The sequence below is a fragment of the Borostomias antarcticus genome (genome assembly GCF_949987555.1).
Source record: "Borostomias antarcticus genome assembly, chromosome: 17".
NCBI classification, from domain to species: Eukaryota; Metazoa; Chordata; class Actinopteri; order Stomiiformes; family Stomiidae; genus Borostomias; species Borostomias antarcticus.
The window spans coordinates 20,325,672-20,346,908 of NC_140250.1; the positions used below are offsets into that span (position 1 = coordinate 20,325,672).

Below are 21,237 nucleotides of genomic sequence, written 5' to 3' on the forward strand. Positions count from 1 at the left end.
ACTGAATATTGGTAACATGTGTCTGTCCATCTCCCGTAAAACACTCCATCAGCTCTGTGGAAGTCACGCTCCACACCGTCACCATGTGTTTGTTTGTTTGTTTGTTAGTTTGTTTACTGGTTGCATGTTTCTGTGAAGCCTGAGTGAAGCATCTTAACTCACTTGTGCATGGCATCTCCCCAATACACACATCATCATCATACACATTCTCATCTACTGTAGCTTTGAATTCAGATAATTATTTTGGCTTGATATCATATCTATGTTTTTGTAAATATTACAGAAGTTGGTCACATGTTTTATATATTATTATATTATAAGAGCATGTAGCCCATAAGATTAATAACACGATTAAAAGTAAATCATAATAAATTATCCTTACACTGCTCACAAATGTAGAACTGATCCAGTTAAAGCCATACCCTACACTGTGCCTATGAGTGTGTCTAACTTTGCCGACCTCCCACCTCCACGCCTCCTTCAGCTGAGGTACAGAGAGCAGTATGAGAAAGCCAAGAGCAAGTTCACCTCCATCCTGGACACCCCAGAGCATGAGGCCCACAAGCGCAGCAAGAAGATCGGTGACGTGAGTCCACTTCGTTTGCGTCCTATCCTGTTCATTTAATTAGGGAGTAGTACAAACACACAGTATCCTAATACCTTATTTTTCCACATGCATAGCTTTGTCACGCTTGCTAGGCTTTGGAAAAGACTTGTCATGTGCTCAGCTGGGATAATTACCTCACGATTTCATCATTCTCTTCCAGTATGTTTACAAGATGGAGTACCACAAGAATAAGGCAAAGGGCTACACCCTGCCCTTTGACACGCCCATCCAGAACCACATGAAGCGGGTCAAGGAGATCACCAGCAACGTACGTCCCTCAACCACACTGACGTATACACTACTTTCTTAGCTGGAGTCCAATGCATTTGACTTCACGTGTCTCTTCCTGTCTCTCACAGCTGAAGTACAGGGAGGTGTATGAGAAGAACAAGGCCCACATCAATTTGGACCCTGAAGCCCATGAAATCCGCGCTGCCAAGGAAGCCTACAGGAACATCAGCAACGTGAGTCTCCCACAAGAGCTTTTTTCACCTATGAGCAGCCCAGGGGTTCCCTCTCCTAACCAGTGCTCCCTACTGGGTCCTAGCGCCCTCACGGTTACAATTTCACAAATGAACTAGACATGGTGCTCAGAGAGCACAGACCTCCTCCCATGAATGCATTTCATGGCTCTGTGTGCACGTGCGTGCGAGCAGGACATGTTTGGTATTGCTGCATTCGTAAAGGTCGAGAGCTTTCTGCCAGTCCAAACCCCATGTTTCTGTGACATTACCATGTCGAGATATGGCCGTTTCAGTTCCCCCTATTGACTATGAATGAAAAAAATGAATGGATGTCAATGGCCGGCCATGTTTGGGCAGCTTGTGTACCCATCCCGTGATTCGGATCCACTCTAAAATGTAATATGTTCTCAGTTGGCCCTTGCTACACCCCTTCACCGAGTTTCGTGAAAATCGGTTGAGTAGATTTTGCGTAATCCTGCTAAAGTACAGACAGACGTACGGGCAGATGTACAAACACACGGCACCGAAAACATTGCCTCTCACCCTGCGCTGTCCCTGGGGCGGAGGTAATGAATGATGGATGGATGGATGGATGGATGGATGGATGGATGGATGGATGGATGGATGGATGGATGGATTAATCGCTCACTGTTGTCTTATCCCTCCCCAGCTTACCTACAAGAAGAAGTACGAGGCCACCAAGAACAAATGGATCTGGACCGTAGACAGACCTGACTTCCTCCATGCCGCCAAGGTCAACCTCCAGCAGAGTGATGTGAGTGACGCCTTCATTAGGAAATGACACTTGGAACGAACACTAGGGATTCCTTTACTGCCTCTACATGGCATCAGCTGTGACTGGTCTAATATTCATACACCTCTCATCAGCTGTGGCTGGTCTAATGTTCATACACCTCTCATCAGCTGTGGCTGGTCTTATGTTCATACACTTCTCATCAGCTGTGGCTGGTCTAATGTTCATTCACCTCTCATCAGCTGTGGCTGGTCTAATATTCATACACCTCTCATCAGCTGTGACTGGTCTAATGTTCATACACCTCTCATCAGCTGGGACTGGTCTAATGTTCATACACCTCTCATCAGCTGTGGCTGGTCTAATATTCATACACCTCTCATCAGCTGTGACTGGTCTAATATTCATACACCTCTCATCAGCTGTGACTGGTCTAATGTTCATACACCTCTCATCAGCTGGGACTGGTCTAATGTTCATACACCTCTCATCAGCTGTGACTGGTCTAATGTTCATACACCTCTCATCAGCTGGGACTGGTCTAATGTTCATACACCTCTCATCAGCTGTGGCTGGTCTAATATTCATACACCTCTCATCAGCTGGGACTGGTCTAATGTTCATACACCTCTCATCAGCTGTGGCTGGTCTAATATTCATACACCTCTCATCAGCTGTGACTGGTCTAATGTTCATACACCTCTCATCAGCTGTGACTGGTCTAATATTCATACACCTCTCATCAGCTGTGACTGGTCTAATATTCATACACCTCTCATCAGCTGGGACTGGTCTAATGTTCATACACCTCTCATCAGCTGTGGCTGGTCTAATGTTCATACACCTCTCATCAGCTGGGACTGGTCTAATGTTCATACACCTCTCATCAGCTGGGACTGGTCTAATGTTCATACACCTCTCATCAGCTGTGACTGGTCTAATGTTCATACACCTCTCATCAGCTGTGGCTGGTCTAATGTTTATACATCTCCATGTGTCTGTCCTCAGATTGACTACAAGTATGACAAGGAGATGATGAAGGGCTGTGTGATCCCAGTGGTGGACGACAAGCTGATCCTCCTGGCCATGAAGAATAACGAGTTGTCCAGCAATGTGAGTCCCTCCTTCACATCAATTTATTTATTTTTTATTTAACCTTTAATTAACCTTTATCAATATACTGTACAGTACCAGTGCACCCTGGATACACACTGAACCTGAACAGTAATTTGCTCACTGTAGTTTGTTGACAGCCAAAACTATATCAATTATTTCTCATTACAATATTGCTGAGGATATTTTGCACAGGTAATGTTGGTAATGATTGTCGACGACAATTACCAGAAGTAAAATAAACGGCAAGAAATAATGTGGCTGGTTCTCCCGTCTTTGGTACACCGTGCTAATCCAGGGTGTCTTTCTGTCTTTGGTACACCGTGCTAATCCAGAATTTATTTCCGTCTTCCAGGTGAAGTACAGAGAGAAGTATGAGAAGGGTAAGGGAAGCTTCATCCCCGTTATGGACACACCCCAGATCCTCCACGCCAAATCCGTACGCAACCTGGTGTCTGAGGTAAGATTTCCAACGTCAAATGACAGTTTAGATAAACTTGTATTGTCCCCCAATATACATATATATAGTACAAAAGAAACATTAACAGTGGACAACATCAGATACAAGAGACATTCCATAAAGTACAAGACCAGCACATGCAGAAACACTCAACCAACATCATACTACACCCAGGATTATACTGTGAATACATGTATTAGTTTGTCACTATACAGTATGAAGATGGGATCCCTGACTAGCATGCCTGCTTTTCCTCTACAGAAACAGTACAAGCAGGCCAGCAAGAAGGAACACCAGACTGGCTCCTTCACCACTCTGCCCCAGACCCGGGACACCGTCCACAGCAAGGAGATCAACAAGCTTATCAGCGGGGTCCGTACAGTAGCACCAACATCAACACTTCATTTGTTTACTTCACATTACACACACTTCATTAATTATAGAATTCATTGGGCATTGCACATCAATATTAAAGGCAGCTGTAGATATACAGTACAGCAAATATTAGCGAAAAGGTCCGGTTGTCACAGATGGTGGCTCCGACCGAGACATTTCCCTGTTGGTTTTAACACCCCCGCCTCCACCCATCTTGTCCACCCCAGAAACTGTATAAGGAGAAGTTTGAGGCGGACAAGGGCAAGTCCAAGTACAACCAGATGATCGTGCCTCCTGATGTGCAGCACGCCATGGAGGTGGCCAAGAAACAGAGCAACGTGAGTCGCCCTCGCCTCCTCACCCCGCTCGCTTTCCTACCGCAGAAACACTTGATTTGAGCGTCTCACTCATCAACGCTAGTCTTGTCAGTCTCTACGTGTGCTAAGTGTTATTTTCTCTTGCTTCGTCCCCCAGTTTGCCTATAAGAAGGACGCCAAGGCCTCCCTTCACTACACGTCTGTGGCCGACCGCCCAGACATCAGGAAGGCCACCCAGGCTGCCAAGCTCATCAGCGATGTGAGTAGTAAGAGGGTGGCTGTTCACCTAACTGGCTTCACCAGGGTTGTAGGTTTGAATACTGTGAGTCAGTTTGCACAAACCACACTCGCAATATAAGTTAAGGAAGCAAATTCAGGCATCACAACGTGTTTTTAATGTACCTTTAGACTGTGTTCAGTCTGTTAGTGTCCTGATATTGTCCTGATGGTGTCTTGATAGTGTCTTGATAATGTCCTGATAATGTCGCGATAGTGTCCTGATAGTGTCCTGATAGTGTCCTGATACTGTCCTGATACTGTCCTGATAGTATCCCAATGATGTCCTGATAGTGTCCTGATAGTGTCCTGATACTGTCCTGATGGTGTCCTGTCTGTCCTTCAGGTCGGCTACCGTGACAAGGCTCGCCAGGAGGCCAGCCGCGGAGGCTCTCTGACCCACCGCCCTGACATCGCTCTGGCCACCGAGGTGTCCAAGCTGACCAGCCAGGTACCGTACACTGACTGACCAGCCCGCTGTCCCCCAGCCAGCCATCTCCTGGGGCACGGCCCTGGGGCCTGCCTCACTGCTGGACCCCCTCCCATATCTCATTATTACTGGTCCACTTTCACGCTTTGATTCAGTCGCTGCTCTTGGTAATGTGATGTTTTTCTCTGACGGGTTTTAATTCCTCAGCTGACGCAGACTCTGATCAGAGTTTCAGATCAGCTTTTGAAAGCTCACTAAGGCATATAGTACCACATTACGTAGCTCTGCTCTGGTAACAGTGGAGTCAGCTAGCATTTAAAGGCTTGTAGTATTAGTGCTTCTCCAGGCATCATGTCTTAATACCCATGTCCTTGTCAGTCCTGACTATCTTATCTCATTCTCTGTTGACTCCCCTATCACCCCCCTGTACACCCCTCTCTCCGTCTCCTCCTCCCTCACTGTCCTCCACACCCCATCCTCAATCTCCACCCTCAATCTCCATCCTCAACCCCTATCCTCATCCACCCATCCTCCTCCTCCCTCACTGTCCTCCACCCCCCATCCTCACTCTCTCACTCTCATTCTCTGTCCTCATCCATCGATCTCACTGGGCGGTCTGTGTAGGTGGAGGGCAGGCCGTCCCTCCATGGAACAGCCTCCTACGACACCCCACAGATGCGCCACCTTAAGAAAATGACTGCCCTGACTAGTAATGTAAGGAGGCCAACCTCAACCCCCCGGGAGTCGATGGGCTGCTACTTCCTGTTTGTTTCTTGTTGTCTTCCTGTCTCCTTTTCTATTGACTGACTGACTGACTGGTTGATTTGTTATAGCACTGGGGGCTGTATGCCTTATCGCACATTAGACTGCACAAGAAGATAGTTTTCCCATCTCTGAAATCATTTAATAGTTTCTCTATGCTACACTTCCTGTTGTACCTGACCATTTTACTTCTTATTGTTGTCCTTGTCGTGTCCATGCTGTGACTATAGCTATCTCCCTGGCTTCACCCTGCTAACCAGCATATAAAAGCATACGGTAGCCTTGCATTCATTAATTCTCTAGCCATCTGTTAGAAAAGTTAGAATACTTTGCAACAGAAAAATACTATTCTTCTTCAATCTCAACTTTTTTGCCATGATATTCTCTCCTCCATAATGTGTGTGAATCACCAGGACAGTCAGTGTCTCTGTCTCAATGTCCTGTATGGAATGTCCTCTCCGATGACCTGGCGTCACAGGCTGACCACGTCGTTGCATCATTCTTCTGCATTATCTCTCTGTGCTGTGAGGAATGTGTAAATCCAGTGCTTCACCAAAGTCCGCTCCCCTGACGTTCGTACCGTTAGGTACGGTGTGTCAAATGTCACCCTTTCATATCGTAAAGATCGATTTTGAACGCATGGCTCCTGGATTTACACATCCTTCAGGTGGTCGTGTCTCTCTCTCTCTGCCTGCTGTTTGGGATGTGGTCTCTCCAGCTGGTCTCTCTGGAGCTCAGGAGGATAGTCCAGACACTCTGGAAGAGGATCCCTCTCTCCTCTCTTATCACAACCATATATACGTACTGTCATATATGTGAAGCCCCTGTGGGTCTGGTCCTGATGTTGGTAGTCCTCCAAATGCGCTAGAGACCAAAATACGTTTTTTATTTTGTTTCTTACCGTTTTCCTTTTTTTCATAAGATGAAAATTGAAGTTGCGAAGAACCCACTCAATATAACGAACAGTTTTAGTCATATTCTGTCAACAAAGTAGGCAAAGTGTGCGTGTGTGTGTGGGTGTGTGTGAACAGCTCGGAATCTTTGAGCAACTTTTTCTCATCTTACAGTATCTTCTTCAAATATTTGCAGATTTCGATGCGAAGCACATCATTTGAAAGCTTACAATTTACACTTTCTAAATCTGTAAAAAATAAATAAATAAAAAGACAAGAAAAAAAAAGCCCTTGCCCTACTTAAGGACCAAACCAACAGTGGCTGACGCATATATGACCTCTCCATGTTTGTGTTCGGCCCGCCTCCTGGGAAGAGCTGGTAGGATGAAGCTCTGAGTCATCTGATCACATTTTCCCCCAAAACCCTCTGAAGCATCATCATCCAGCTCCTCCCAGAAGGTGGCCCACCTGCTCCCTGGTCGTACCGTACCTGCGCTGTTCCGTTTCCCTCTCTCCTCGCTAACCTCACTTCCTCCGAGTGTGAAAGCGTCTGGTTCATCCCCCCGTCGCCCGCTGAGACTGCGGGTCGGACGGACGCTAGCGCGCACTCTCACACCTTGGCCTGTTCCCACAGGTGAAATACAAGGAGAAGTTTGACAAGGAGATGAAAGGAAAGAGGCCCCAGTACGACTTGCAGAACAGTAAGATTTACCAGACTCTGAAGGATGCCACCGTGCTGGCTAGTGAGGTAGGTGCTCTCCCAGGTCTGAATACCTGCAGCACTCGCTCGGTGTCAGGGGGACTCAGTGGCTGTGAGTGTGTGACGGTGTGTGTGTTCGTCTGTCCTCCCCCAGGTGAAGTATAAGGGTGACCTGAAGAAGATCCACAAGCCCGTGACTGACATGGCAGAGTCTTTGTCCATGCAGCATAACCTGAGCACCAGCAAGTTGTCCAGTGCCGTAAGTATATCCTCTAACCTCCCTCACACTCCCCCTCTCCATCACCCCCTCCCATCCACTAGGGCTGCACAATTAATCGTGAATTAATCGAAATCGCGCAATTATGACCTCCGCAATTAACTAATCGCAAAAGGCCGCAATTAATGTGATTAATAATTTTGCTTTGAATTGAGTGTGCTAGGACTACACGGACGAATCACAGGCGCTTATGCTGTCTGACCAATCACATGCGTTCCCGCTGAGTGCGCTGTGCGCAGCAATTTCACTGAGAAGACAGATAGCAGTAGGTCAAGACAAGTGTCACAAGAGTATCTGCAGCCGTGAGTAGTGAAAAAATGAGCGAAAACGAGGTCAGTGAGTTAGTAGCAAGAAAGGGATCAACGTCCGTGATTTGGGAGCATTTTGGTTATTATATATTAATATTATATCGCAATTATTAATCGCAATTATCATTTTGAAGCAAATAATCGCAATTATTATCTTTTGTCATAATCGTGCAGCCCTACCATCCACCCACCCAGGCCTGACCGGCCCTGTACTCACATCATAACACCATCCTGCTAACTCCTTCACCTCTACCACAGACATCTCTCCATCTCAACAGGCACTGTAGCTCAGCTCTCCCTCACTCTCTCGCCCTCTCGCTCGCTCTCTGAGCTGCACTAAAACCGAAGCCCAAAGGACATGGCATCGCGCACCACGGCACTTTCTAGAAGGTCTATTTGTGCAGCTGACGCTTAGCGACAGACGCGCCCCGTGGCCTTTACCCCCCTCATAACAATTCTGATTAACTCTTGTCGTTTGCCATGTGCTTTGGGATTAAGATCTGTGGCGTTTCGCTTCATGTATACATCTCCAAGGACATGATCTGGTAGTGACCCTTGAGCCTTCTCACCTTTGTCCACCCAACCTCCTGCACTAGCATCTGTCTTAACCTCCTTAATCTCTTTTTTCCATCTGTGGCTTTTTTTGTTCCTATCTTGTGTGTCTCTGGTACTGTGTGTTGTCAAAAACTTCCCTTTCTCCCATAACCAGCTTGACACCTGGAGCTCTGCCTCACCCCGTCTCATTTTTGCTTTCTTTATTTTTAATGTATTGTCTTGTCTTTATGTCAACCAATGCTAAACATTACTGAACAATGTCTTGTATATCATAGACTTCTTACTATAAATATTATTGTGTATGGGATTTTTTTTTTTTTAATTGAACAATGTCTTATTATAGGACTTTGTACTATTAACATTATCATGTATGGGATTTTTTTAATTGAACAATGTCTTATTATAGGACATAGGTCATATTTTTATTTGATTTTTTTAAATGAATGTTTTTTAACCTCTTTTTTCCACAACTTTAGAGATCTGTTTCAGTGTGGCTAAAGATCTCTGATCTCTGGTCTCTCTGGTGAAAGATCTCTGAACGATGTTTTTCCTTTTCTTTTATCCACTTTTTTACTAAAGATCTTTGTTTTTGAAATGGGAGGCAGAATGCTCAAACAGTTCTTTCTATCCTTGTTGTATTGAGCTGCTTTACTGGGCGTTCCCTCTTAGTACTGCTACAAGAAGAAGTTTGAGGACAGTAAGGGTCACTACCTCCACATTCCTGACACACCTGATCACGTCCATCACAAGGAAGCCACAGAGCTGCAGAGTCACGTAAGTGGGACCATGTCTGGACCACGCTGGTTGACGAGCCATACAGACATCACCCACGCTTTCACTTCCTGTGTTTTTGAGGTGGCACTTCCTGTTTGATCATCTCAACACCGGTTGCATCTCAGTCTTCCTCGTGTGCTCTGGCCTCGGCTTTTCCTCACAGTGAGGAGAGGAGCAACGGAGGATAGGTCACTGAGATCCAACCTTTCATTTCACCATGTGTCCAATTGCAAAGTTTCATTTTCCCATCTTCACTTTTTGAATCTGTGAAGTATGGGGATTAGATTCAGTGACTTGAGTGTTTGTATCATTTAACGTTTTAAGGGTTTGCTTGTCTTCTAAAAACACTTTACTGGGTGGACTTGATTGTCCTTTCATCACACTAGTGGGTTTTTATTGAATCAGTTAAACATTCTCAAGCGTCACTCCCTCATTAAACTGAAATGTTTATATTATCCTCATAAACTGATTCCCATACATCCATGTAGGTGTGCAGTGGTTTTTCCCTTCAGACTGGAAAAATAACCTTCCCGTTTCTGGAAACAATTATTTGCTCCCCAGTTCTCCATATGGTCCCAGTCTTTATGATAAAGTTTGTGAGTGTGCACTGAACACATTGTGTTACATTATTAAACAACATAACATAACATTTACTGTGCATTCACTAACTATTGTCTCTTCAGCCTACAGAATGAGACATAATCTAGTACAGTAGTCCATGTAGTACTGTAAGTGAGTGTGTATATGACTCTGTGTGTGTGTGTGTGTGTGTGTGTGCGTGTGTGCGTGGGTATGTGTGTGTGCATGCATATGTGTGTGCGTGTGTGTGTGTGTGTGTGCGTGTGTATGTGTGTGTGTGTGTGCGTGCGTGTGTGTGTCCGCCCCCAGGTGAAGTACAAGGAGAAGTATGAGAAGGAGAGAGGAAAGGCCATGTTGGACTTTGAGACGCCCACGTACGTGACGGCCAAGGAGGCCCAGCAGATGCAGAGCGCGGTGAGCTCTCCCCCACACTCTCTCACCCTCATCTACACCCTCATCTACACCTGGGTCTTTCACTCTGCAGGACCTTCTGTGATGCTAGAGAAACGGCATGGCATCTTCCAAACATTCCCTTTAAATGTATTGTCATGACATAAGATAAGATGTCTGTCTGATAAGATACGCTAGTATGTCTGAGAGCAGACAGTAAAATGACAGTTGGAAAATGTAGTGTGTTTGAATTGGAAAGGTAACCACTGGAGCTAAGGAACCTATTATTACACTTGTTGTATGACACTAAACATGTAAGTACAGTCAGTTTTATCTTCCTCTCATGATCCATGGACAGACAAGGTAAGTCACATCCGTCTAAAGTGAAGCGTAAAAGTGTTCTCAGCTCCTGGTTTGAGAATAGTCATGGTTGCTCGGTAGGGAGATATAGTTGAAGAAGCAGAGAACCGTCACTCACGGAATATAGTCGTATTTATTGGAGAAACGGACGTGTTTCGGCATGAGCCATAATCAGACGAAACGCATCCGTTTGCCCAACAAATACTAAGAGTAGATTGTGTATTCCGTGAGTACCAGTTCTCTGCTTCTTCAATAGACATCCGTCTCCTTACCAGTCCAGTGCAAAACCAAACTCTCCGGAAAAAAACCATTGATTCAGGGAGGATGTTGAAGCCAGCGCTGAATTGATAGATGCATGGACAGACATACTGTACTGTCAGGTAGCCTGTACCAGCATTGAATATAAAAGGTCAAAAGGCACACCAGAAGCCCTATGGACATTAGAACAGAGCTCATTGTTGAGCGGTCAGTAGAACAGAGGTAAGTAAGTAAGTAAGTAAGTAAGTAGCCTTGAGAACCAATGGTTCTCGAGTCTAGTGGCCCATAGAACAGAGGTAGGCTTCCTTTTTCTTCAGGGAGACCCTGCATTGTGAACCAAACAGACCTGTGCTGAAACACTATTTGAATTACAAACTACTTTCATTTGCTTTTCTGTGCTCGAATCCTCTCGTCTGGCACAATGGGACCAACAGGCTGATCCCAGATATGCAAAACCCACCCACCTGACGCTGCAGACTCAAACGAACGCTAAAGTGGTCGAAAGTATTTCAAATAGTATTTTGGAGCCAGGTTTGGTGCCAAGTTGCCCAGGCTGCTGTGTCTCAGCTGTGTCTGTCTTGTCTTTGCGGCCGATAGAAAGACTATAAGAAGGACTATGAGGAGTCTATGAAGGGGAAGAACCTCTCTGGCTTGGAGGTGACCCCTGCAATGCTGCATGTCAGACACGCCACCAAAATAATCAGCGAGGTAAAAGACGTAAACGCCTCCTCCGCCGCAGTTTTTATACCTCCCATCGTCCATCTTCATCTCATCCCACACAACTCTTCATCACCCATTTATCCTCGGTAATAATACTAAGACCACAACCACAACCTTCCCTTTTCTTCACAAGAGTGTGTTTTGGGCCTTTCGGTCCCACCCTGGCTGCAGTCACTGTAGAATGTTCACAGTTCACTTCCTGTGATGATAATACTCTACATGCCCAGTAATACTCCCACCTACTTCTGTCTCATACCGGACTGGAGTTCATTATCTCTGTCTGTCTGTCTCCGTTGACGCCCTGCTCTGTGGGTTCCACCCATCCCCTCCATCGCATACTGTAGGGACACGAGAAATATTTTTGTCTGTCAAATAACCTAATCCTTGTTTTTATGTCTGGCTGCTTTCTTCGGTGTGGTTTGGCTTTTGATTAAACCCTTTCTGCTACCGCCAGTCAAAGTTGTTTGAGTAGCAACTTGTTCTGCTGGTGTCTGCATGCTGCGCTGACAGATCGAACGCTTGACGAGAACCTCTTGACCAAGCTGTCTTGTACCAAACGATACATTGATACAATGGCGCTGGTCGTTTCGTGTTGTATCTGACCAAACGTTTGTGTTGCAAACTGCTGCTCAAGTCACCAAGGTCACTCATAATCAACTGAACGAAACAACACTATGTTCGTGCAGACGAACTGTAATCGTAAGCCTACAAACCTGCTTCAAACCTCTCCTACTTTGAATCTAAAACTCAAGGGAGGCCTGGTGACTTTGAGCGGAATGGACGAGCGGCAGAACATGCCAGATGAGTCCGGTGCTTGACTTGGACTGGAACAGGTGCCGATACTCACGGTGCTGCTTATATTCAGGCGCAGGAGCCCCACAGTACCTTTGAGCTGATATCCTATAAGACGTGTGGGATCTCAAACAGCAGAACATTCGAGGTGCCGGTACTGGGCCCGGGTGAGCTCCTGCCCAAGTCAAGCTCGGATGAGCCTAGTGTTTCTGTGTGCCCTGGCCTGGCCTGACCTGCCTGTTTGCCTGTCGGTCTTTCTGCATTCTGTCTCCTCTTCTCCCTCCCTGTAGAAAGAATACAGGAAGGATCTAGAAGAGGGGGTGAAGGGTAAAGGGCTAACTGTTTTTGAGGAAACCCCGGAGCTTTTGAGGGCAAGGAACGCTACTCACATCCTGAGCGAGGTAGGAGCGCCGGCCGCTGACGGAGCTGGAACCTCTCCCCCTCTACCGTCACCACACTAACTCACCACTTCCTGGGTCTGGCGCAGTCCGATGACACCACTAACGAGTCCCAACCCTGTAGAGTGGAGTCACTAGTCGTCCTGTTTAACCAGCTAGGTGGTTTACACCGACACACCGACATTCACAGCTAACCGGCTTCCATCCCTGAGTGGAGCTCTTCTCCTTCATAACTTCATGTATCCCATCTCTTGTGTTTTCCTGCTAACCCCTGTTCATGTTTCCTCCCAGGACTGTCCTTAATCTGGTGTTCTTCACCTTCCCCTCTTTCTGTTTTGCAGCCCTCGTAATCCCAGTCCTTACCCAAGCCCTAGTAGTTCTGAGTACAGCGATAGTGAAGTGTGTTCTGTTGTAACTCTGGTCTGTCTGGGTCTGTGTTTGCAGAGAGAGTACAAGAAGGAACTGGAGTCGGAGATCAAGGGCAAGGGGATGCTGGCGTTGGCTACGGACACCCCGGACTTCATGAGGGCTAGGAACGCCACTGATATCCTCAGCCAGGTCCGGATTACCTCTGTCTGTCTGTCTGTCTGTCTGTCTGTCTGAGCTGTGTCTTTGAGATATGATTGTCATAATTAGGTCACGCAGACCAGACCATGCATGTATATATATGGCTCTGAGTCAGACCATTTATGCAACTTCAACCCTAAAAATAAACCCTAAAAGGCCAGATCAAGGATCTGTTGGTACTGTTGGAACTGAGTACGGTACCTAGCCTGCGCAGTGTTCTCACCTGCTGTGTGTCCCTCAGACCAAGTACAAGTGTTCAGCGGAGCTCGACAGGGCCAGCTACACCTCGGTCATCGACACCCCGGACATCATCCACGCCCAGCAGATCAGGAACATTATCAGCCAGGTGAGAAAGACAACCGGCATCTAGATTCTAGAGATACAACTACGGACAATTGTGGATATATTTGTATTTGAATGACATGTTGATCTGATGCACATTAGTATCCGGAAAGATCATTCTGACAGACCAAGCTCTTGTTTGACCTCTCTCTCTCTCTCTCTCTCTCTCTCTCTCTCTCTCTTCTGTCCAACAGAAAAAGTACAAGGAGGAAGCTGAGAAGACCATGTGTCACTATGTGCCAGTCCTGGACACCCCTGAGATGATGAGAGTCCGTGAGAACCAGAAGAACTTCAGCACAGTAAGTAGAGACCCATTAAGAGCAGCTGAACCCCCAGCTCGGGTTCCTGGGTACCCCTTAGGACCCAGGTTCAAAGGTCATAGGGACATGTCATGGCGTGTGTGTGTGTCTCTCCATGTCGGTTCCTCGAAATATTACCCTCAATACTGTATTCCTGTCCGTTGTTCTCCATCGATGTTTATTGTTTTGTGTTGTCAAAACTAATTGAAACCAGCAACAAAATATATGTAAGTACATGATATTGGTATTATGATTAAGAGTTATGAGTCAGGGAAGAACAGTAGCTAGTATCATGATTCAGAAGGCTTGAGAAGGAATAAGGTTTTTCGCAGTTCATTCTGTGCAGTACTATGAACTAAAGAAACCTTGGATGATCAAAGAATATTGATCAAAAAGCTGTTGTTTCATCAACATTGCTTTTTTTTCCCCTCTTTCTCGTTTTGTCTCCGTTCCTCTCTTGTATCCGTGTGAAACATTTTAACTACCATTGTGCTCTTTCCTCTGTAGAACCAGTACCAGACAGACCATAAAAACAATAAGGGCAAAGTGTGCGCAGTAAAGGACACCCCTGAAATGCTTCGTGTTAAAGAGAATACAAAGAATTTCAGCTCGGTACCCGCTGCTAATTCAAATATCTTTTTACTTTTTTTTTTGTAACCCCTTCACCTTTTTCTAATACCATTTTTTTTTTACACTCATTTTTACCCCTTTTTTTACACTCATTTTTTTTTCTCTCCCTTGAAGTAAACGTTAACATCCTCTGATATGCAGCCCTTGTTTCTATAGAAAGAGCAAATCTACCCGTACAAATTAACCATGTAGAGGTTTCAGAGTGAGCAACTAACCAAACGCGTTGCTCCACTCTAACCGCCTTTAACCCTCAGGTTAACAAGGATGATACTGTCAGCGCTTTGCTGGTGTGTAGCTGTGAAGCGTGTTACTGTATTATGTTGAAGATGTACAGTATGGTGTCTGTGCTGTCGTCATCAGGCTTGTCTGTTTTGCTTTAGCTGTTTCAATACTGGATCCGTCCAACTAGTACACAACTAGTACACAACAGACCTGGGTCGCATATTGAATGATTGATGTGTGTTTGAGTCTCTGTACATCACGGCTGAACCAATAGAATGATCCCAAAAAGTGAAAATACCTTTTTTGAGGCATTAATAATCGTAAGCTTACCTCCAGTGCTAATGTTGAATAAATGACCCAGGTGACTTCCTCCGCAGATTGAACAGTAAGACTCGTGATTGGTCACTGCTTTGTCCTCTACCTCTCTAAAGATACAGTACAAAGAGGATTTGGGAGGAGGAACTGCTATTTCTGAGACCCCCGAGATGGAGAGGGTTAAACGCAATCAGCAGAACATTAGCACGGTACACCACGGTGTGACCCTGCTTCCTGCCCCACCCCCCACCCCACCCCCCCTCCCATCCTCCCCTCCACCTGCCCTCCCTGCTCCACCCCTCCCTCGAACCCAGATACGAACCCACAGCTCACAACGCCATGTAATCCCTTCCGAAACCGGCAGCCATCTTTTATTTCCCACCATTTCAGATTCCCGTTCTGCAGAGTTCGGTACTGAATTAATACCAGGGATCATTGTGTGTCATCAGACTTTACAGACTTACGTGTGATGCACTACGCGAAAGCTTTGGCTATATGTATCATTGATCATTGATGTATTTACATGTGGTCGAAGGCAATGTCCATGCTATGTGTGGTGTGTGTGTGTGTGTGTGTGTGTGTGTGTGTGTGTGTGTGTGTGTGTGTGTGTTTGCGCGCGTCTCTTCATGTGCTCTTCGTGTGTTCCTCTGTTCCGCTTTGCGTTCCCCGTGGAACCGGTTCGTCTGCTAGATAATGTACAAGGAGTTGCTGGGTCAGGGAACCGCCATACCGGACCTCCCGGAAGTCAAGCGGGTCCGTGAGACCCAGAAGAACATCAGCGCGGTAGAGTTTCTATTGTAGTCCAACAAAGGAGACCCCCCCCCACCACCCCTCCCCTCCTAGTCCACCTGAGAAACCTTATGCTGTGTTCACACCGGGCGCGGCGAGAAAATTTTCAACGCCCAGTTGGCCCAATCTCGCCGCGGGATCAATGGGTCGCCATTGGCCGCCGAGTTCAGCGATTCGCGCCGCCCGTGCCGCCCGCCGCCCAGTTCGTGCAAATTGTATTGACTTTCTATGTAAACTCGCCACGCCGCAGGAAAAATTCGTGCCCAGTGTGAACACAGCATTACACTCCCTCTGACTTCACCCTTGACCCCTGTCCTATCAACCACCCCGCCCCCTTACTGACAGTGCTCAAATCAGTACTTCAGCACACCGCTGCGCTGATCCTCCCGCCATCAAAACTAAGGACATTAATCTGAATCCATTTTTTTTTGCCTAAGATTTTTAAACCTTTTGTGTTTGATATTTTTATTTATTCTTTTGATCATTTGTTTTTGTAAATCCAGACGAAACAAGTTATATTTTAAATTGTATTTTATTATGCTATTCCTAACATTTTTCTTCTTTTTTTCAAAATATCTTTTTGTAATAATTAAAAAAAAAAGTACCTGTGAGTCAAATAGACATCAGCATCAGCACTTGAGCCCTGTTGACTGGTTGCTGCTGTCTACCTTTGTAAAGATTCAGTACAGAGAGGATTTGGGAGGAGGAACGTCTCTCTCTGAGACCCCCGAGATGGAGAGGGTTAAACGCAATCAGCAGAACATCAGCACGGTACACCAAGGATGGAGTGACCCTTTCCCTCTCCATCTGACTTTCATCTGCCACTACCCTACCTCTGTCCTGCCCTCTCCTACCCCTGTCCTGCCCCTCTCCTACCCCTGTCCTGCCCCTCTCCTACCCGTCTTACCCGTCTTACCCGTCCTACCTGTCCTACCTACCCCTGTACTACCCCTGTCCTATCCCTCTCCTACCCTTGTTCTACCGCTGTTCTACCCCTGTGTTACCCGTCCTACCCCTCTCCCACCTGTCCTACCCCTGTCCTACCTGTCCTACCCCCCTTCTACCTGTCATACCCCTCTCCTACCCCCCTCCTACCCCTGTCCTACCCCCCTCCTACCTGTCCTGCCCCCTCCTACTACTGTCCTACTCCCATCTACCCCTTTCCTGCCCCCCTGGAGCTCCTTATACCACCATTCTTAATGAAGCACCCTTTATATTTACACCCCTGTCAACCCCTCTGTAACGGGAGCCCAGCCCAGCCCTAATCCAGTTTGACCCCAGCCCCAGAAAACATGGATCCTGTTCATCAAACATAGACACATATACCCTCTGAAAATACCTCTCTCCTATTAAACTGTCTGTCATCACCATCACCATCACATCAGAGCTATCATGTAGTGATAATACTAATGAAGCTTATGTGAGTTGAAATGAATAAAAATGCTCTAACAACAAAACCTAGCATTCCGATTTTGCCAGTAGGAAGTTAAATCAGAAACGTTCTGGTATGTATGTTGGTTTATGTGTCTCGGTCTTATCACTAGTGATAAAACAGATTGTCCATAGTGCTCTGTCTGTGCTGCCTTCTCTATGTTCAGTCATGGTTGCATGTCAGTTGTACAGAAGACCTACCTGTCTTCTGTCTCTGCCTGACATGTGTGTGTGTGTGTGTGTCTCTCTCCGTCTACTCTGTACGGAACCCGTACGCTGGGTTCCAGATAAAGTACAAGGACTTGCTGGGTCAGGGAATCGCCATCTCGGACCTCCCAGAGGTGAAGCGGGTCCGGGAGACCCAGAAGCACATCAGCTCGGTATTGGAACCAACCGACACGTGTTCTATCACTGGGTTGATTTGAGAGTGACCCCCTTTAAACACCTCTGTTCGTACTGTTTCTGTTGACCTGACGCCATCCATCCATCCCTCTCTGCTGTCTCTCATCTACCTACGTCCATATCCAGTCCTCCAGCTGACAAGCTGACCCTAAACGACCTGTAATCTTCCTGCTGCTCCTCCTTCTCCTACCTCATCCTTAATTTCATCATTTCAACCTCAGGCCGTGTCCCTTGTGATGTGGCTTTTACAACTTTCCCTAATTCTGAATGTTTCTGAAGCTCAAACATTTGCTTTTCTTTTACCACACCTTGTCTTACTTTCAGTTTTTATTTCCTGTTCTACCTATAAATTCTCCAAATGTCTTATCTCCTGCTTTTGTGCTGGCAGTGTGAGGATTTTTTCAGAACTAACATTCTGGCTGGCAGCGGAGGATGCTGGGATGTGTAGTTCTGTGTGTGGCGACTGTGTTGCAGGATGTCTGATTGTCCCCTGGGGGGCGCTGTGCTTCTGTCCTGACTCCTGTAGGTGTTGTATAAGGACGCTTCTGCCAAGGGAACATCTGTGGTTTTCACTCCTGAGATGGAGAGAGTGAAACGGAACCAAGAACACATTAGCTCGGTACTCCAGAACAAGAGCGCGTGTGCCCCTCTCCCTTAGAACCTCGTCTAGAACCCATGTTAACCCAGTCTAACCCACTCTGCCTCCTCTGCCTTTAGTTAATCTCATTAACTCAGACCTAGTCCATCTCTGTGTTTAATAGCACCAGCTGTGGTGTGGACATCATCCCTAACCTCTCCCTGTGTTTTCAAACTAGTCGTCTTCATCTCAATGTCCCTTGCGTCCTAGACTAGCCCCCCCTCAAGCACTGGATCCCTCGTAATGTCCCCCCTCTCTCAAGGTTTGAGCCCCCCTGCTAATTCATCCGTCTGAGGTCCCTTTAACCGTCTCTGTGAGGGCGGCCCAGGCGGTCGCTCTCTCTCTCTCTCTTTCTGTCTGTCCACTCTGTATATATGTCCCTGTCTGTCCGTTTTGCCACCATCTTATCTGTTTTGCCATCCGCTGTGCCCTCTGATGTACTGATGTACTGACCGTTCATTGTGGTGCTGATGTTGTTGTATCACCCCCACCCCCCCCTCTCCCTGCTGTGCCCCCTCCCCCCCCCCCACACAGGTGCTTTACTCTGATAGCTTCAGGAAGCAGGTCCAGGGCAAGGCCGCCTTCGTTCTGGACACCCCCGAGATGAGACGCGTCAAGGAGACCCAGCGCAACATCTCTGGAGTGAGACTTTTTTTGTCGTCTTTTATACCTTTTATAGAACGGCATTCAAAAGGCCGGTTTTACTTGTCATGAAAAACTACATCTCAGTTAAGTAAAGTATAAGTACCAAGTATAGTCAGATATAGTCTCAACGCCAGACCCATGAAAGTTATTTCTCTGATACACTATGTAAGCTACGCTAACTACGTTACTGCATGCTGCAGATCTCTCTATGGGTCTGGGACACTTCATGCAAAAATCTGGTGCTGAAATCCTGGCGGTTCATTGGTTTCGCAGGAATCCCTGCGAAACCAATCAGTAACGACTTTCGCGATCAGGTGCTCCCAACCATAGATATGCCCCACCCATCTAACCTGGGTTAGCGTCTCTCATTTGCTGCTACAACCTCTCACTCTTTCAAATTTGACCAGTCGATACGCCCTCAGAGCACCAGCTTGGGCGGCGAAGTGGCACAGACTCTATTATGTAGGATGCGGAGCGCAGCAATTCAACGTGATATTTGATTCTGGAGAGAGATACAAAATGTATTTTTCAGCATATCTAAGCGTATCTGTGTGTTCTAACTAGGCCTGCCCCCGACTAAAGATTTTCCTGCTCGACTAGAAGTCCTCATTTCAAGCGACTAGTCGACTAGTCGTTTACGATTATTATTATTATACATATAACCTTACCATACACACGGAGCGAGCGGCAGCAGCCGCCTCAGCAAAGCGGTAGACAAAAGCAAAAGTAGCCCACACACATTTCATTTTTCACAACAGCCGAGCGATCAGTGAAGAAATAAAAAATAAAGGGGAGCTACATGAGAACTCAATTTTCTGAGGTCAGAATGCAAACGGAAATGTAGCTGTCCTATTATAGGCTGTACGCACATTTCTTAATAAGAGGCCGAACGAATGAGAACGATGAAAAGAATTAGGCCAGGTTGGCTTCTCGCCAGGCCCGCCTGTGCATTTCTGCCGCTCTAGGCGAAAAGCAATTATGCTGCTCTCTATTAGCAACGCAGGCCTACCATACCGACAACAACACAAAGGCCAATATAAAGCGAAAACCAGCAACAATACACAAACACCAATATGCCATACATATGCCTTATAGGTGCTCGGTGCTATGATTAGCCTACCTTTCAGAAGCGGCACGACGTGCCTTCATCGCAGCGAAGGTCAATTGCATCCTCGACTTCGATTCTCTGTCCAGTTCGTGTTCTATGGAGAGCAGTTCGTGTTCTATGGAGAGCAGTTCGTGTTCTATGGAGAGCAGTTCGTGTTCTATGGAGAGCGTTGAGTCCATTTCAGTCTGTCCTTTGTCATTGTACTACGAAGGTAGTTTTTTTTATTAGTTTCAACTTTGAGAAACTTGGTTCGGTGGTGGATTTGAAGAAGGTGCGTCATCCTTGCTACTCCCGGTGGGATCAATATATTTAAACAACGAACCCCTCTGTTTTTGGAGTGCTTGGTCCTTCAATAGTCTCTTTTTTTGTAGTCGCTGCCAGATAATTTTGCTCGTTTGGTCAACATGCTTCCATTTTCCCTCAGTCATGGCTCGTGAGAGCTGGGGGGGGGGAGGGGGGCGGCAGGTGCACGAGGAATGTGTCAATCACGCGCTCAACCATTGACGCACCTAGATTTTTCATTTTTTTAAATTAAAAATAGGCCCTGTGCACCAGCTCCACTACTTCCTGAAAGTCACTTGGCATCCTTATTTCCTGTCCTATATGATTGGATTAAGTGATTAATCAGGTGTGCGCTGGGTCTGCCGCACACCTGATTAATTACTTAATCCAATCATATAGGACAGGAAATCTAGATGCCAAGTGACTTGCCAAGTGAGGAAGTAGTGGAGCTGGTGCACAGGGCCTATTGGCCCTTGATTGGCTCACATTTTCCCGCCCTTGCCAAAGTGCCGCTCTAGGCAATTGCCTAGTCCGTCTATACATACGGGGCCCTGGACATTGTTATCCCAAGCAGATTTTAAGGTTTTTTTTTCTTTCTGCGACTAAGCGACTAATAAAAACTTGCTCGACTAGGACTCTTCTCGTCGACTAACGTTAAGTCGACTATTGGGGGGCAGCCCTAGTTCTAACCATGTCTGTGTGTGTGTGTGTGTGTGTGTGTGTGTGTGTGTGTTGTGGTCCACCAGGTCAGGTACCACCAGGACTTTGAGAAGAGCAAGGGCAGCTTCACCCAAACTGCGACTGACCCTGTGATGGAGCGCGTGAAGAAGAACACGCAGGACTTCAGCGACATCAACTACCGCGGCATCACGAGACGCGTGGTGGAGATGGAGAGGAGACGCGCTGTGGAGCACGACCAGGAGACCATCACCGGTACGCTCTCTCTCTCTCTCACACACACACACACTCAGATTCAGATCAGATCGATTATTCGTCACATGTAATG

The 21,237-nt window shown here is 46.6% G+C and overlaps 1 protein-coding gene across 1 annotated transcript in view; it reads left to right on the forward strand.

The window, feature by feature from the left end:
• The window catches only part of neb (nebulin), a gene marked incomplete at both ends in the record, with an annotated part of 72,159 nt that overhangs the window by 49,057 nt on the left and 1,865 nt on the right, over positions 1 to 21,237 (forward strand). Inside the window, 27 exons of the mRNA XM_084452074.1 lie at positions 485 to 586; positions 768 to 875; positions 967 to 1,071; positions 1,742 to 1,846; positions 2,834 to 2,938; positions 3,294 to 3,398; positions 3,660 to 3,770; positions 4,001 to 4,111; positions 4,248 to 4,349; positions 4,713 to 4,817; positions 7,086 to 7,199; positions 7,306 to 7,410; positions 8,961 to 9,065; positions 9,954 to 10,058; positions 11,250 to 11,360; positions 12,455 to 12,565; positions 13,007 to 13,120; positions 13,371 to 13,475; positions 13,666 to 13,770; positions 14,278 to 14,382; positions 15,054 to 15,146; positions 15,628 to 15,720; positions 16,405 to 16,497; positions 17,445 to 17,537; positions 18,086 to 18,178; positions 18,731 to 18,838; positions 20,978 to 21,164. Coding sequence (XP_084308200.1) covers positions 485 to 586; positions 768 to 875; positions 967 to 1,071; positions 1,742 to 1,846; positions 2,834 to 2,938; positions 3,294 to 3,398; positions 3,660 to 3,770; positions 4,001 to 4,111; positions 4,248 to 4,349; positions 4,713 to 4,817; positions 7,086 to 7,199; positions 7,306 to 7,410; positions 8,961 to 9,065; positions 9,954 to 10,058; positions 11,250 to 11,360; positions 12,455 to 12,565; positions 13,007 to 13,120; positions 13,371 to 13,475; positions 13,666 to 13,770; positions 14,278 to 14,382; positions 15,054 to 15,146; positions 15,628 to 15,720; positions 16,405 to 16,497; positions 17,445 to 17,537; positions 18,086 to 18,178; positions 18,731 to 18,838; positions 20,978 to 21,164 — 2,899 coding nt within the window. The remainder of the gene's footprint in view (positions 1 to 484; positions 587 to 767; positions 876 to 966; positions 1,072 to 1,741; positions 1,847 to 2,833; positions 2,939 to 3,293; positions 3,399 to 3,659; positions 3,771 to 4,000; positions 4,112 to 4,247; positions 4,350 to 4,712; positions 4,818 to 7,085; positions 7,200 to 7,305; positions 7,411 to 8,960; positions 9,066 to 9,953; positions 10,059 to 11,249; positions 11,361 to 12,454; positions 12,566 to 13,006; positions 13,121 to 13,370; positions 13,476 to 13,665; positions 13,771 to 14,277; positions 14,383 to 15,053; positions 15,147 to 15,627; positions 15,721 to 16,404; positions 16,498 to 17,444; positions 17,538 to 18,085; positions 18,179 to 18,730; positions 18,839 to 20,977; positions 21,165 to 21,237) is intronic.